Source organism: Phoenix dactylifera, chromosome 9 (assembly GCF_051530095.1).
Source record: "Phoenix dactylifera cultivar Ajwa chromosome 9, Ajwa_hap1_PhDact_Kaust_v1.1, whole genome shotgun sequence".
NCBI lineage: Eukaryota > Viridiplantae > Streptophyta > Magnoliopsida > Arecales > Arecaceae > Phoenix > Phoenix dactylifera.
Genome location: NC_143198.1, coordinates 29,859,949 through 29,873,826, shown reverse-complemented (window position 1 = coordinate 29,873,826; position 13,878 = coordinate 29,859,949). Strand labels below are relative to the sequence as shown.

The following is a 13,878-nucleotide window of genomic DNA, read 5'->3' as shown; positions in this document are numbered from 1 at the left end:
GAGGATTTTGAGAAAAGCTGAGACATTTGGAGCAAGCACGGCAATTCCAAAACATGTATTCCCCTTTTAGTGGAAAGGCAAATGCTAAGTGTCACGCATCCAATTAGTATATATATGTTTATCTAGTAGTCTTTTTTCCTTTTTGATGAAAGATATATTCATGTACTAGTCAAAGAGTTGAATTAATACAAGTGCGCCCGATCGATGGCTGCAAAATAAAGCATTCCCAGTCCACTACAGAAATTGGAGACGATTGCATCAAAAGGCTAATTATTCTATTGCCCCTCAAAGTTGCCTTGCAATCAACATCTCTTGAAACCTTGTTACTTATATGTGGTTAGCATTATGTAAATCCTAGCACTATAATCATGCTCAAAAAAAGCCTAGCATTATGATATTAAGCGAATCCAAATCAAATATATAACAAAAAATCTTTGGCATGATTTTCAATTTATATCGCATATTGATGTTTAATAATCTATTTGAGGGGACAAAGCTGAAGCTTTTACTAAGGCAATTAATCAAGAAAGCACCTAGATATTCTGACCCAGAACCTTTTTGCAACGTATTTATGGGATAAAGCCTTGGGGCATCAGAGCCTTCTTGACACAGCAGACAGCACTAAAGCTTCAACTTTGCATCTTTTTTTGTAAATAAAATTCTACAAGGAAATCCTTAAAGCCTCTTGCTTACAGGATAATACAAATACCATGGGAGTCTAACCACGTTCGTATTAACTTAGCTACCAAGGAAAGGATTCTAATATTTGAAACTGGAAAGGCACCTTCATAACACTAGCAACATGTGAGAATCTGACACGGGCGAGCGGGGTATTGGTTGGATCAGATCTACTAGCTCAATGGTGGATTAGTCCAGCCGCAAACCAACAAGTACAAACATGGAGAAAAAAAATATTCACTACTGTTAGGTTTCAAAGAAGAAAAAAAATTCCTCAGGATCCCCTTCCGAAGCAATATCAGAGAAGATTAGATCTAGCAGAATGTAGATCGAACCGAACGTGATAGCTAAATAAGCTTCATAGTGCATCTCCCAAGGTGTTGCTAAACTATCGTTGTTGTTATAACTCCACCAATGTGCAATGTTGGGCAAAAGTGGTGCCATAGTGGTCTAGAAGAGTTATGTTTGGGAGTTAGGAGCATCCTAATTATCATGATCATATGTATATTGCATGATAGTTGCTCTTAAGTGGTTTCGCATGGTTTCATACAACACATTATTCCACGTATCACACTGGACTACTCATCATTTACAATTATCGTGGAATATATTGACAACTGTGATTTGTACATTGGACCTCCACTTCAACCCTCAATTGAAAGGGATCCAAGCTCCATAATTGGACATAGCAAAGATGTTGATGTCCTTCTCTAGTTAACATGATTGTTAAAGCACTCGAATGGCATTAAAATTTCAAGGGCCCTCAATACAGCTGTAGAGCATCTTAGAGGTTAGCAACAGGCCTTGGATGCTAGCTAAGATGCTAGCCAGAGCAGGTCAAAAAAAGAGGGCCCATGGTTAAAAGCAGTCAATATCATATAAAAGGAATATCATGAAGATACCCTTACGTAGTTGTTCTCGCACACAAATATGTATGCAATATTAGCTGTGAGCTAGATAAGTCAAAAAATGTATGATTGAAAAAAAAGGGGTCTAGTTGGCAAAAGCCAAGAGGAAGATATATATATATATATATATATATATATATATATATATATATATATATATCCATCTTTTCTAACTCTTTCAAAGTAAATTAGTACCAACGCTTAACCATGCAATCCATATAGTGCAGTGATGATTGTCGTCTGAGAGGAACCTCTTGGCATGGTCTAGAATTTGAGTATGATGATGCAACAAATGTGCTAAGGAAATATAAAGATCGCCTGCAAGAAAAATAGTCATCTTTAGCTTTTCCACATAGTTTATCGATGTATGGAGCACTTTTTTGCCTCCTTAAACTAGTGATCATCAAGTTCAGATCCTTTCCAATTCAAGGTTAAATTGGAGAGCTTCAATTTTAAATCACCTGCTGCTTATATATTGTGGTATGGCCAATGAACGAACTAAAAGCTAGCATCCATGCATCAAGGAACCGCTCAATTAATTAGTGATGGTTTTGTAATGCACAGATTGTGAGTAATTTAGAATTGGACCTGCCCAATTCTCCAATTCAACCTTGAACTAGAGGGGATCCCCTCTATTTTTGACAGAAGCAAGAGTTCCCTATTATAATTATTGAACGTACAACTTTGAGATGTGCGCCAGTTTCATTGGTAATTTGATTATAAGAGTTAGCATGTTCCTGTCCTTCTTGCAAACCTCCCATTAAGTCTAAACCTTTTTAATTTTAATACCTCTCCAGCCAATATTATTAGTATAATCAATGTTCTTACACTTTTCCCCTAAAAATATTTTTTCAACACGTTGACACTGTAGACATATCAATTCCTCGTTATAAAAAATTTAGACCTCCCGTCACCTTAATTGTCAGGAGCCAGAGATGTAGATTGAGTCAGGCGGTCACACTATGTATTGCTCAAGTCATATAAACAGAGTAACGTGAATCTTGTAACAGTTTTCCTTGGGAAAAGTAGGCATGAGCCATGTACTTGAAATATTTTATTGAAGTTTGACAGTTTTCTAAAATAGTTTACATGTGTAAGGAACACATGCATTCACAAAAATATATTGCTAGCGGAAAGATATGCCAATAACCATGTTTGCTCCAAAAAATTATTAGTTGGACCATGTCCACTACCGATCAGTTCAACCATAAAGCAACGAGTGTAATAGTAATTTTTCTTTTCTCTTTTTTTTTTTATGTGTAACAGCAATACAAGGATCTAGTCCAACCAGTAATTTCTGATTTGCTCTTGTAGTGCTTGCTTTGACTTTCAAATGCATTGTTAGGTCTTGTGTGACCCACAATCAAAGAACTTTCATGTCCTAATTTAGCTTAAGCGAGTCATATTTTCCGGATGTGTTACTTTCGAGGTTAATCAGTAATCAGATTTTCTTTGTTTACATGCTTCCTCTGAGCTGTAAAGTGACATCGACGTTTCCCACCTTTCAACTAATGGGAGATTAAGGCTCTTTCAGTATCGCTGTAACTCTCACCTACTGTTCACAGCTGATGTACATTGTTTCTGATTTCTAATAAATGATGGGTGCTTATTTTGACCTCCCTTTCATCAAAAAAAAAAGAAAAGAAAAGTGAGCACAAGGACCATCCATGACACAAAGCAATAGATGAAATCTTTTAGAATCTTTACTGTGGGAAAATTTACAGCTTCGTTGTGTGTATACATCTTCCATAGACCTCTACGTATGATCAAAAAAAGCTCCCAAAAATTACTTCTACGTACTAAAAAAGAAAAGAAATGGGATGGTTCGAAGGGATGTGGAAGGTCATGATCCACTACTTCGAAACAGTAAGAAGAAAGGAATATATAATCATGCATGCATGCTGCCGTTTTCGTTCGGTATCAAATTCCCAGCTTTTTCTTCTCATCTTCCATCTCACTTCCTTCAATATGGATCTGTGTCCTAATCAACTAAGCATCTCTTTCTCTCACGCTCGATCTTAATCTTTAAGGCTTACGCATGGCAAAGAGGGGATAAGAAGCACACTTGGAAAGAAGATACTTGCCCGCATCCTTATCTTCGACATGGTAGACGCCAATAAATATTTCTTATCGTGAAGAGCATTGATAATGGAAGGAGAGCGTTTGTTTCTTTTGTGGTCACTTTTAGATCATCTTACTCCCCCTTTTCATCACTATTTCAGTATTTTGGCATGGAAAGGAGTTCAAATTCTACAACACCTTTTTGTCATGGATTGGGCAGCGAGAGCAAGTGTTCACTCATGTGATACAAGGGGAAGACTTTGTCTCTGCAAGTGTGGCCAGCGAACTTAGTAGCGATAACACATTATCCTCAAAATATTATTTGAGTTGATTTAACATAATTATGCAGCATGTAGAGTTGGATCAATTGCGACCTACTTAGCAATTGAGTGATGATTTGTGACACGGTTGGAGTAAACAAGAGTGCTTCTATTAATTCATGATTGGGTTTGACTGTGATCATTCTATTGTTATAATGCCGATTTCATTCTTTTCTGATCCATTGCTTGATCTCATCAAATCTGCAAGTGCCTCCATCCTTCACACACACACACACACATATAGTACACACACTTATTTCGACATACTTATTTCTACATTTCAGTACAGCAACTTCCAAATTTATTCCCTACCCTGTCTTTATAATTTTGATTTTTGAATGGTTTACCAAAATTGATAATAATATTTTAGAATAACTTAACCACGCTGTATACAGATCTTTCCTGTTTCACAATTTATTTATCTGTTTACTACTTTAAACTGTTTTCTCCTTTAGAGAAATTCATATAGAGCGAATAAAATTTGTATTATTCAACTCAAATTAAACACGAATTATTGCATTATCTATAAAACAATAATGTTTTCTTTAAATGTAAATATTCATTTTTTTACTCTAAACCATGCCGTATCCAAGGAACAATTTCTCAAGCATATCTACAAAGGTCTTCTGTTTCCAAAACTAAATCTGTTTTCTGATGATAAAGCAGCAAGAATCTCGTGTTATTGTCAGTCTCTTAAGGAGGCTTAAGATATCCAAGAATTTCTTTTTATATATATTGTTGGGGAGAAAAATGGACCACCCTACAAATACAATCAGAGCACCCGATTCCGATGACATGCACGGCCCCGGCAAGCATGATCTCGACATGCACGACCCCGGCAAGCATTATCTCGACATGCACGACCTCAGCATGCATGAGCTCAGAAGGCTGCCGAGCTCCGCAGGCCGAGCATAGAAGGATGCCGAGCATAGAAGGCCAAACACAGAAGGCTGCCGAGCTCCGCAGACCGACCTTGTCGTCCACATGCTACGGCCATGCCCTACAGCAGCTTCATCGCACCATGCTTTATTTGCCGGGCACGCCACGACATATCAACCAGGGACCATACCCTGCTACGACTGTCAACGCCTCATCGTTCCCAAGAATAGACTGCACTACGCGCCACAAGCAAGCTCTGGTTGTACGACATCTCCTTCTATGATGGAAACGGGTCATACCTCCGCCACCTGGACTCAATCTCACTCAATCTTATCCAGTCACTCACGGCAACTCATTAATTCACACGATCACGCCCAATCATGACGGTAACCCATTAATTTGTCCAATCACATCACAGATAACCCTGGCACCCCTCCTATAAAAAGAGGAACTTCTTTCTCTCAAGGGGGGATTTTCTTGACTTCCAACTTTTGATTTGTATATACAAACTCTCTCTTTCTCCACAAAAGCCCTCTCTGACTTAAGCATCGGAGGGCTGGCGTCGGAAACTCCGGTCACCGGCTTCTTGCAGGTTCTCCGAAGAATGCAGCCTGCCGACGTACCACCCATCGGAGCTCCTCCTTCTTAGCCAGTGGTCGCCTCCGGATCCAGTTTTCAGCAACACATATATTTGCTATTTATACTATTCTTGCATGGGCACAATCAGCTATACCACCAGCAAAAAAAACTATATACAAAAAGCCCAAGATTGAAACCGGTCCCAACCATCTAAAACATCTCAACAACAATTGCCACGAGCATCTCGTGTCCTTGCACTGCCGAAGCATTGAATGACGGTATTATTTTTTTCTTTTTTGTTAGGAAATGATGGTATTCTCGGCCGAGAAAATGCTGGGCCGGATGATCATCTACTATTTGATGATCTGATACAGTGTCCGATCAGGGGTATGATTGAGAAATGCATGTTTGTACGGAAGATGTATACATCCTCGCATTTTCATGCATCGCTTTTTTTGATTGGACCGCTGATGCTGTAACGATCAAATGGTTGGACGAGACAGTCTTTATATGTTCACCAAAAGCTTTTTTTATGCCACGTGTCAGAAAAAAAAAGAAAAAAAAAGGTTAGTGTAACTTCCGTGCAGTAGAGATGATTGGAAAGTTTTGGGAAGCAGTTGACAGAGATGATCCTGATCCTAACTGTCTTTGCCCGAGAGGGACCGGATAGACTAGTCTGGATGTCGATAGGGCGATCACAGGTGCGAGCCAGAGATATTTACATGTTGTTGAGCCGAGAACCAGCCCAGCGGATAGAGTGAGGATGGATTTGAAGGATGCGGATTCACCCGCATATGACATTCTTCATCTGGAAGGTGGAATGGGACTGCCTACCGACGAAGAGCTTGCTAGTACGACGAGAGGTGAGGATTACTCAGTGTTGTAAGGAGTGTACGGAGACCGAGGAAACAATTGATCATTTTATTCTGCAGTATCCCAGAGCTAGAGGGATTTGGAGCCGATCACCTTCTTTGTTGCCCCATTCAGTCGAGTCGTCACAGGATTTGATTCATTGCCTGGGAGTCTTCATGCGGAGGCCCAGCACTGTTGAGGCCGGGATTCGGTGGGCATATTTGGCTCATTCTATTTGGTTGGACAGGAATGCTGGCCTCTTTGAGGGCAGGCGGTTACCCCCGCGGATGGTAGTGGACAGAGCCATGCTTCATGCGAGGGAGGTTACTACAACTGCCATTAGGTTCTCTTCTGAGATGGCCAGGGATACCTGGAATATTCTTTTCGCTGTCACATCACCCAGGTTCACCCTAGTTTCTTGGGTACCCCCATCCCTTGGTCATCTCAAAGTGAACTTCGATGGTAGTATGTCGGTGGATGGGGTGTCAGAAGGAATTGACTTTGTCATCAGAGACCATCTGGATAGGTTGATAGCAGCTGGTGGCCGTCGCACGCCGGAACTTACTGCAGTCGGGGCGGAGCTGCGGGCAGCCTGGAAGGGGATATCCCATGCGAGGCGGGTACTTCGTGCTGAGCATATATGCCTTGAGGGAGACTCTTCTGTGGTGATCGATTGGATTCGAAGAGTGGACAGATACGGTGATGGTCATCCTCTCATCCGTGAGATTTGGAGACTGGCTCAGAAGCCGAGCGATTTTCAGATTTTACATGTCTTTCGGGAGGCGAACAGTGCAACAGACTAGGTTGCTTCATTTGTTGCCCGGCACTCCGGAGAGAGCACATGGATATCTGTAGGAGATATTTCTCTTACTTTATACTTTTTACTTTCTTTTAATATGGTTGGATATACTTAAGTTAGAGTTATATGAAATGCCGTTTTAAAAAAAGGGAGGAGGAAGAAGAAAAAAAAGTGGAGGAGAAGGAGGAGAGAGATGATGAGAAGGTGACCCGATATTAAATCATGCAATAAGTGGGTCCAGAGAGTTCTTTTATGTGCATCCACGCGTGCCCCCAAGCATTTTACGTGATAGAATTAGCTTTGACTTCCAGTCACGTCCCGGGGGCCGGGGATAAATATTCACCGTTCGAATCGCAAGGCCCAGGATTGCGCTTCCCGGCCGGCCTCTCTCAAAAGCTCACGTTGTTCCCCCGACGCCCCTGGGTTAAGTGGGTGGTGGGTCCCCGCGAACCCATTCCCCTGCTAGCCGACTCTAATATCCACAGACGAGAATGGCGTCTTGCAGACTGCAAACAAAACTTCTAATTAGGCCCTTTTTTTTATCGTTTGTAATTTTAGAGAGATTTTTTGGATCCACTTTATATCTATTTTTTTACTTCTGCCGTGTATTTTGTTTTTTTGACTTTGAAGTACAGTGCAAAAGACTAGAGAATTTTTTACGGTGTATTTTATTTTTTAACTTTGAAGGACAATGTATGAGAGAGAGAGAGAGAGAGAATCCGGTCTCTATCCTACAACTTTTGCCTCTTACGGCTCCTCTCCCCTGTTTTCCAAACGTATATCCCTTGTTCCATTTCGGGCCGTTTAATGTTTGGAGTACAGCTAATAATCAATCATTATTGGCACCTTTATACCATTCTCCCACCTATACCAGGTAACCATCATATCCCACCTTCGATACCATATCCTATAATCCAAATTATATTGGTGTTATCCCATCATGATGGACACTAACAAAATCGTTTAAACGATGTAACAATTGCAAGGGCTGCTATGGGTTCCATCAGTATCGCCCAATGTAAGAACATGGTTCTGAATATGATAATTTATCTTTGGAAGAAAAATCGATAAAAGAATAAATTTTTGAAAAATATTATTTTGCTTAGAAGAACAGCGCAAGGAGAAAATAATGAATGTTATTTTTATTATTATATACAGCCCCTAAGAAGTTAGATAGTGGCGGTTATTTACATTCATGTATTATAATCGGCGCGTGGCGGGCTTCTGCATGCGTCGCTGAGTTATACGAAGGACTCGGGGTGGATGGAGATCCTCGGGTCTCGCTATCGCCGCTCCGCTGGACGGATAGCGATCGGCGGTGCTATCCCAGCCCCCTCTCTATCCTCTCTTTCTCATCCTCTACTTCCGTCTCTTTATCCCCCTAAAACCCGCGTCCAAACCCTCCCGGAATAGACCCTCCCACTCCGTCCCCACCACGACGTATCGCGATCCAAATCCAGGTGATCCGCTTTCTTTCTTTCTTTCGTTCTTTCGTTCTTTCTTTCTCCCTTTCTTTCCGAGGCTTCTTATTCAAGCCCTAATCTTGGTTTCTGGTTCTACTTTTCCCTTTTACCGCGTTTCTTGCAGTAATTTTTTCGATGCCGGTGGGAGGCGCCACCACTTTCTTTGTTTTTTTTGCCGCTGCTTTCTCGCGTCATCATATTTTTTATGCACATTTTTATAATGTCGTTGGTGGGGGGATGATTTGGGTTCTTGGTTCGATCTGCGAATCGCCATTGATTTGTGTGATAAACAACAAAAATAACAAAGAAAGAGAGGGACCACCGGCGCCTGTCCCTCCCGGCCCCCCACCCCCCACCCCACTGGCCTCTCCCTCTACCCTCTATTTAGTCTTTCTTCCTCTCGTTTCTTTTTTTTTATGAGGCCCACGCAAGAACGAGTTGCTTGCTCCTTCAGTAGAGTCCAAAAGAGATCTTGGTAATAACTGTAGCACCACTACGGCGAGGACTGAGAGTGATGAGAGCACGAAAGCGCACCTTTCTTTAACCCAGGCTCAGTTGGAGACGATGCCTTCTTCTTATTCCTCTTCTTCTTGGATTTTGTTGTTTTCTTGGTGATTTGTTTTTATTCTTTGTGGCGTGCCAGCCAGCTGATGGTCCGGGGCGCTGTTCGAATGCGGGAGAGCGGCGCCGGCGGTAGTTAAGCCGGTGTATGAAACTGGCCTCCAGGCCGCCGGCCGAGCACATGCCGGGGAACAAGTACAACAGCCGCAACCCGACCAGGGTCGAGCGGCTGCTGCGGGAGCGGGAGCAGAGGAAGTCCAACCGGGCCTTCCAACAGAACGATGGCGGCAGCAGTCATGGCGGCGGTGGCGATGATGATGATGATGATGGAGGGAGCTGCGGGAGGGAGCCTGGAGTGTCGGAGAGGGAGGCCAGGGGTGCCAGGGGGCTGAATTGCGAATGCCGCACCATCCCCAATGGGGAGGCAGGCCTGACGGCCGGCAAGATGTCGGGGAATCGGTGCAAGAGGTCTAATGGGAAGGCGATGAAGCAGAGGCTGCTGGTTGTGGCTAATAGGCTGCCGGTCTCGGCGGTCAGGCAGGGCGAGGACTCATGGGCGCTGGAGATCAGTGCTGGTGGGCTGGTCAGTGCTCTTCTTGGTAAGTGGCTTCCTCTGAAGGTTAAGTTCATACCTGTCCATGTTTTTTTTATTGATCATTGCTAGTCATAAAATGGTTTATACATGGAGTGGAGTATGTAAGTTGTTTTCAATTTTTGAGATTATACTTAAGATTCCATGACAGAGAAGTAGTCCATGATATATGTAGAATTCATGCATGACAGGAACAAGAATGTCTCAATTGTAACTCGGTATTCTGGATAGAAAGATGAATGTTGGCGAGGAAAAAAAGAATGCTTATGCTTGTTAATTTCTTTATTATCGCAGGTGTGAAAGATGTTGATGCTAAATGGATTGGATGGGCTGGTGTAAATGTGCCAGATGAAGTGGGACAGAGGGCACTTACAAAGGCTTTGGCTGAGAAGGTCCTTTAAATTGTATTTATTTATTTATCTCTGGAGGCGTCTCTATTTCATAGCTTGATAAAATAGCGTTGCCTGGTAGACTTCTTAGGAATTTTTTTGTCAGTGTATGCTTTTGCCTTTTGAAATGCCTTCTGGAATGCTTTTATTTTGTTTGAAACAGAGATGCATTCCAGTATTTCTTGATGAAGAGATAGTACATCAGTACTATAATGGCTACTGCAACAATGTCTTGTGGCCACTCTTTCACTACCTCGGGCTTCCACAAGAAGATCGGCTTGCAACAACTCGCAGCTTCCAGTCCCAGTTTGATGCATACAAAAGGGCAAACCAGATGTTTGCTGATGTTGTGAACCAGCACTATCAAGAGGGGGATGTTGTTTGGTGCCATGATTACCATTTAATGTTCCTTCCTAAATACCTCAAGGAGTACAACAGCAACATGAAAGTTGGTTGGTTTCTTCACACACCATTCCCATCTTCAGAAATTCACAGGACCCTACCATCTCGTTCAGAGCTGTTGAGATCTGTTCTTGCAGCTGATCTAGTAGGGTGAGCAAATTTATTCGTTTGATACTTTAGATAGTGTGTTTTTTGCACATGGCTTGACACTCCATCAAATTGCATTCCATTGTAACAATCAATTTTTCGGCCACATGACACACTTGTTGGAAGAATCTGTATGTTTGTGAAATTAAATGTGGACAACAAAGACAGATGCACACATGCACTCCTCTTTCCCTCTTACGAACATATGGTGTGGTCATATGGAAATTATATGGTTTATTTGGCCTTAATATGACGTGTGACTGAGTGGATTGAGCACCGTTAATGGTGTTTCATGGAGTTATGGTCTGCTCTGCTGAACTCGTGCGCTATACAGTGGCTTTGTTTTCTCATTTTCATTTGATCTGGCAATGCTTTTTGATAGTATCTTCTTTGTTCGCAATACCATATTGTAACGTTATATATCTTTTTCAATTATAATGATGGTTATTTGAGTTTTGAAAAACTGTGCCTATCAAACACGTTCAATAAAGGATGTTGGAATAAGATAATTTTACCTGTCCCTTTGTATTTCTTTTTACTGAGATATATGGTTGACATTTGTATATCATTGTAGATTCCTAGGAAAAACTAATTATATGCTGAATCTTTGCAGCCAATTACGTTATCCATGACAATCAAGCATTTTCATATGTTCAAAGTTCTATCAGATGGCATATTGATTAAACACATTTCTAGAGAAGATATTGGGGAATTAAAATGCAAAAGACATGCATTTGAAGAGATGAGCAATATTGAAATTCAAAAGTTGACAAAGAAAAGTGGTGGTAAAGGAAAAACATTGCATAATAGACTCAAGAACATATAATCTAGAAGCAGAAAAGCTATCAAGGCTACATATTCAAGTTATGAACATCTATAAGGAGGGAATAATGTAAAACCATCTAGCTTTAGGCTAAGATTATGACGGGCCTTTAGAAGAATATGGGTTGGGCAGGCCAACAGACCCAATTCTTGTAGGAAATCCAGCCCAATCTTGCTGGATTTCCCAAAAAGGCCCTTAGTGATGAAGATATTCCATTCCCATTGCTTCTCATTTTTAGCTACAATTATAATACTCTATCGGGGTGTGTATGAAGATAGAAGAAAATTTAGTCAGTTTAGTTGGATGAGTGCCTTCTTCGGAGTTGCAGCTTTAGACTTGGGGGACTAAAATTTATCCAGCTTTTTTTGGAACTTGCAGAGATTTACGATGGAGATGGAGCTGACTTCCCTTACATAACTGCTGTAACTTACAAGTGTGGTCCTTTGTATTGGGGCTGAGAGTTGCAGGTCAACCAGACAATTGGATCTAGTACATGGAGATCTGATGGGGCTGTGTTTGATCTTAGAAGGATGTCTCAATAATATCATAAAGAGGGTTTTGGTAGCTGAATAGGTTAAAGAGAGATGATAGAGGTTTAATCTGTTATTTGTGCTTGGGGTTTTTTGTGTTAAAAATGCTAGTTTAGCTGTCAAATGTCCTTAATTTTCCCCAATGTAATGCTTGATCTAGCTTGGTACCTTGCAGCTATACTATTGCCTGACTTCAGGTTGTAGGTTCTTAAAGGGAAAAGAAAAAGCTTGGGCAAAAAAAAAAAGGTATTAGTGAATGGAACTCAAAAGACTATAAAGATCTCTATCACTTTGAAGGAATTTGTAGAAAAAGACAAGATGAAAAGGGACAACAAATTTTGTAGGCTGTTTAAGCAATTTGTTTAACCATTTGAACTTTGTTTGATCATATTAAGGGGACAGCCATCTAGGGACACCTAGCTTTATCAGCCTACATTAGAAAAAAGAATCTTGGGCTAAAAGGCTAAAATGACAATTTCTTGTACTCTTTGACATTTTTTATTCTTGTTCCGGTAATTTGGTATGCTTAGTCTTCTCTAGCTTGACAACTCTCAATTTCAATAGTTTCTTCCCTTTGCTTTCATTGACTAGCCTTTCATATCTTATCTGTAACCTCTTAAATTTATTCATTTGTATTTATGTGTTAAAAATTGTTGCATTATTCTTTACCCCTTTGCATCCCATGCATTAACCTTGTGTACCTTTACCTTCATTCTGCTGAATAAGTTTTTTTTAATAAATTTTTTGGCATAATATTTACAATGATTTAGTGTCTCTTTGAGGGATGGCAAGCTAGAGCCACCAAAACAATTGCAGGATGCCTTCGTTAGCCCTCGTTGACTTGTTTGTTTTCATTGATTTGTTTGTTTTCGTTTGTTTTCTTTGTGTTGTGCTCATATTTTTTCATTCATTCTTTTAAATAAAATCTTCTTTAATGATAAACCGCCATATCCGCTGATTTGTTTTCATGACTTTAACAACTATATTCATCAGTTTCATTATGTATTTTGATGTCAATAATTATACATCTTTGGCTTGATCCTCATGGCCTTATCTGCATTAGTTGGTTTCAGTTGCATTTCTGTGGTACAATTCCATAGCAGCCAAGCATGACTAATGACATTGCATGGGAAGTTCATGCCTTTGTTCCATAGTTGAAGTCTATTGATGTTTTGGGGTGCGCATCGGGACTGCTTTACATTCCTATGTCATTGTCTTCCTGGCTTTCATGCCAGCACTTTGTTAAATGTTTTTCCACAATGGATGCTAGCTATGCCATTTCCACACTAATATTATATAAATAGTTGTGCATAGTATTTAATCTAATATCTATGACAAAGTTTGATATATTTCCTGTTTTGTTCGATGAATGATATATTTCCTGTTTGCTGCAAATTTCTGCTCATTGCAGTTGATTCATTTGTCTCATAACATTATATAATTGCTTGCTGGGCAAACTTCCACATGTCTCATAGTTGATTGTTGCTTCATTTGTATTTGTTTGAGGGTTGAAACAGAATTTATTATTCTTTTAATCTTGAGTATCTATTGTTTATATCTAAGTTTACTATCTAGGAATGCTCTTTATGTTTTATTGACCAGAGCTATGTTTTTGTCATGAAAAACTTCTTTCTCCTTGAATGATTATATTTACTAAGTTGATAGTCCAGTTTTCACACGTATGATTATGCAAGGCACTTTGTTAGTGCTTGCACCCGTATTCTTGGACTAGAGGGCACACCAGAAGGGGTGGAAGATCAAGGAAGGCTGACTCGAGTGGCAGCGGTATACTTTTGAATTGTTACATTCATTATTTAGTTTGGTACTTTAAAAAGTAACCCTTGGCATAAGTTACCTTTGGCTTTACACGTGAAGTTTCAACAACCATGTTTAGT

The 13,878-nt window shown here is 40.5% G+C and overlaps 1 protein-coding gene across 10 annotated transcripts in view; it reads left to right on the top strand.

Moving 5' to 3' along the window:
• Positions 1–8,247: 8,247 nt before the first annotated feature.
• LOC103708947 (alpha,alpha-trehalose-phosphate synthase [UDP-forming] 1) overlaps positions 8,248–13,878 on the top strand; it is a 38,826-nt gene continuing 33,195 nt past the window's right edge. For 3 of the 10 annotated variants that reach the window (XR_015969032.1, XR_015969033.1, XM_008794070.5), the window contains exons 1-4: positions 8,773–9,699; positions 9,987–10,084; positions 10,245–10,633; positions 13,654–13,768. Coding sequence is in view for 8 of the 10 variants with exons in the window: in XM_008794070.5 (XP_008792292.2) it covers positions 9,249–9,699; positions 9,987–10,084; positions 10,245–10,633; positions 13,654–13,768 (1,053 nt within the window). In the remaining 2 variants the exon portion in view is untranslated. Of the gene's footprint in view, positions 8,537–8,599; positions 9,700–9,986; positions 10,085–10,244; positions 10,634–13,653; positions 13,769–13,878 lie in introns of those variants that run through there. The other 7 variants (XM_088704922.1, XM_039131148.2, XM_088704921.1 and 4 more) reach the window with 5 other exon arrangements.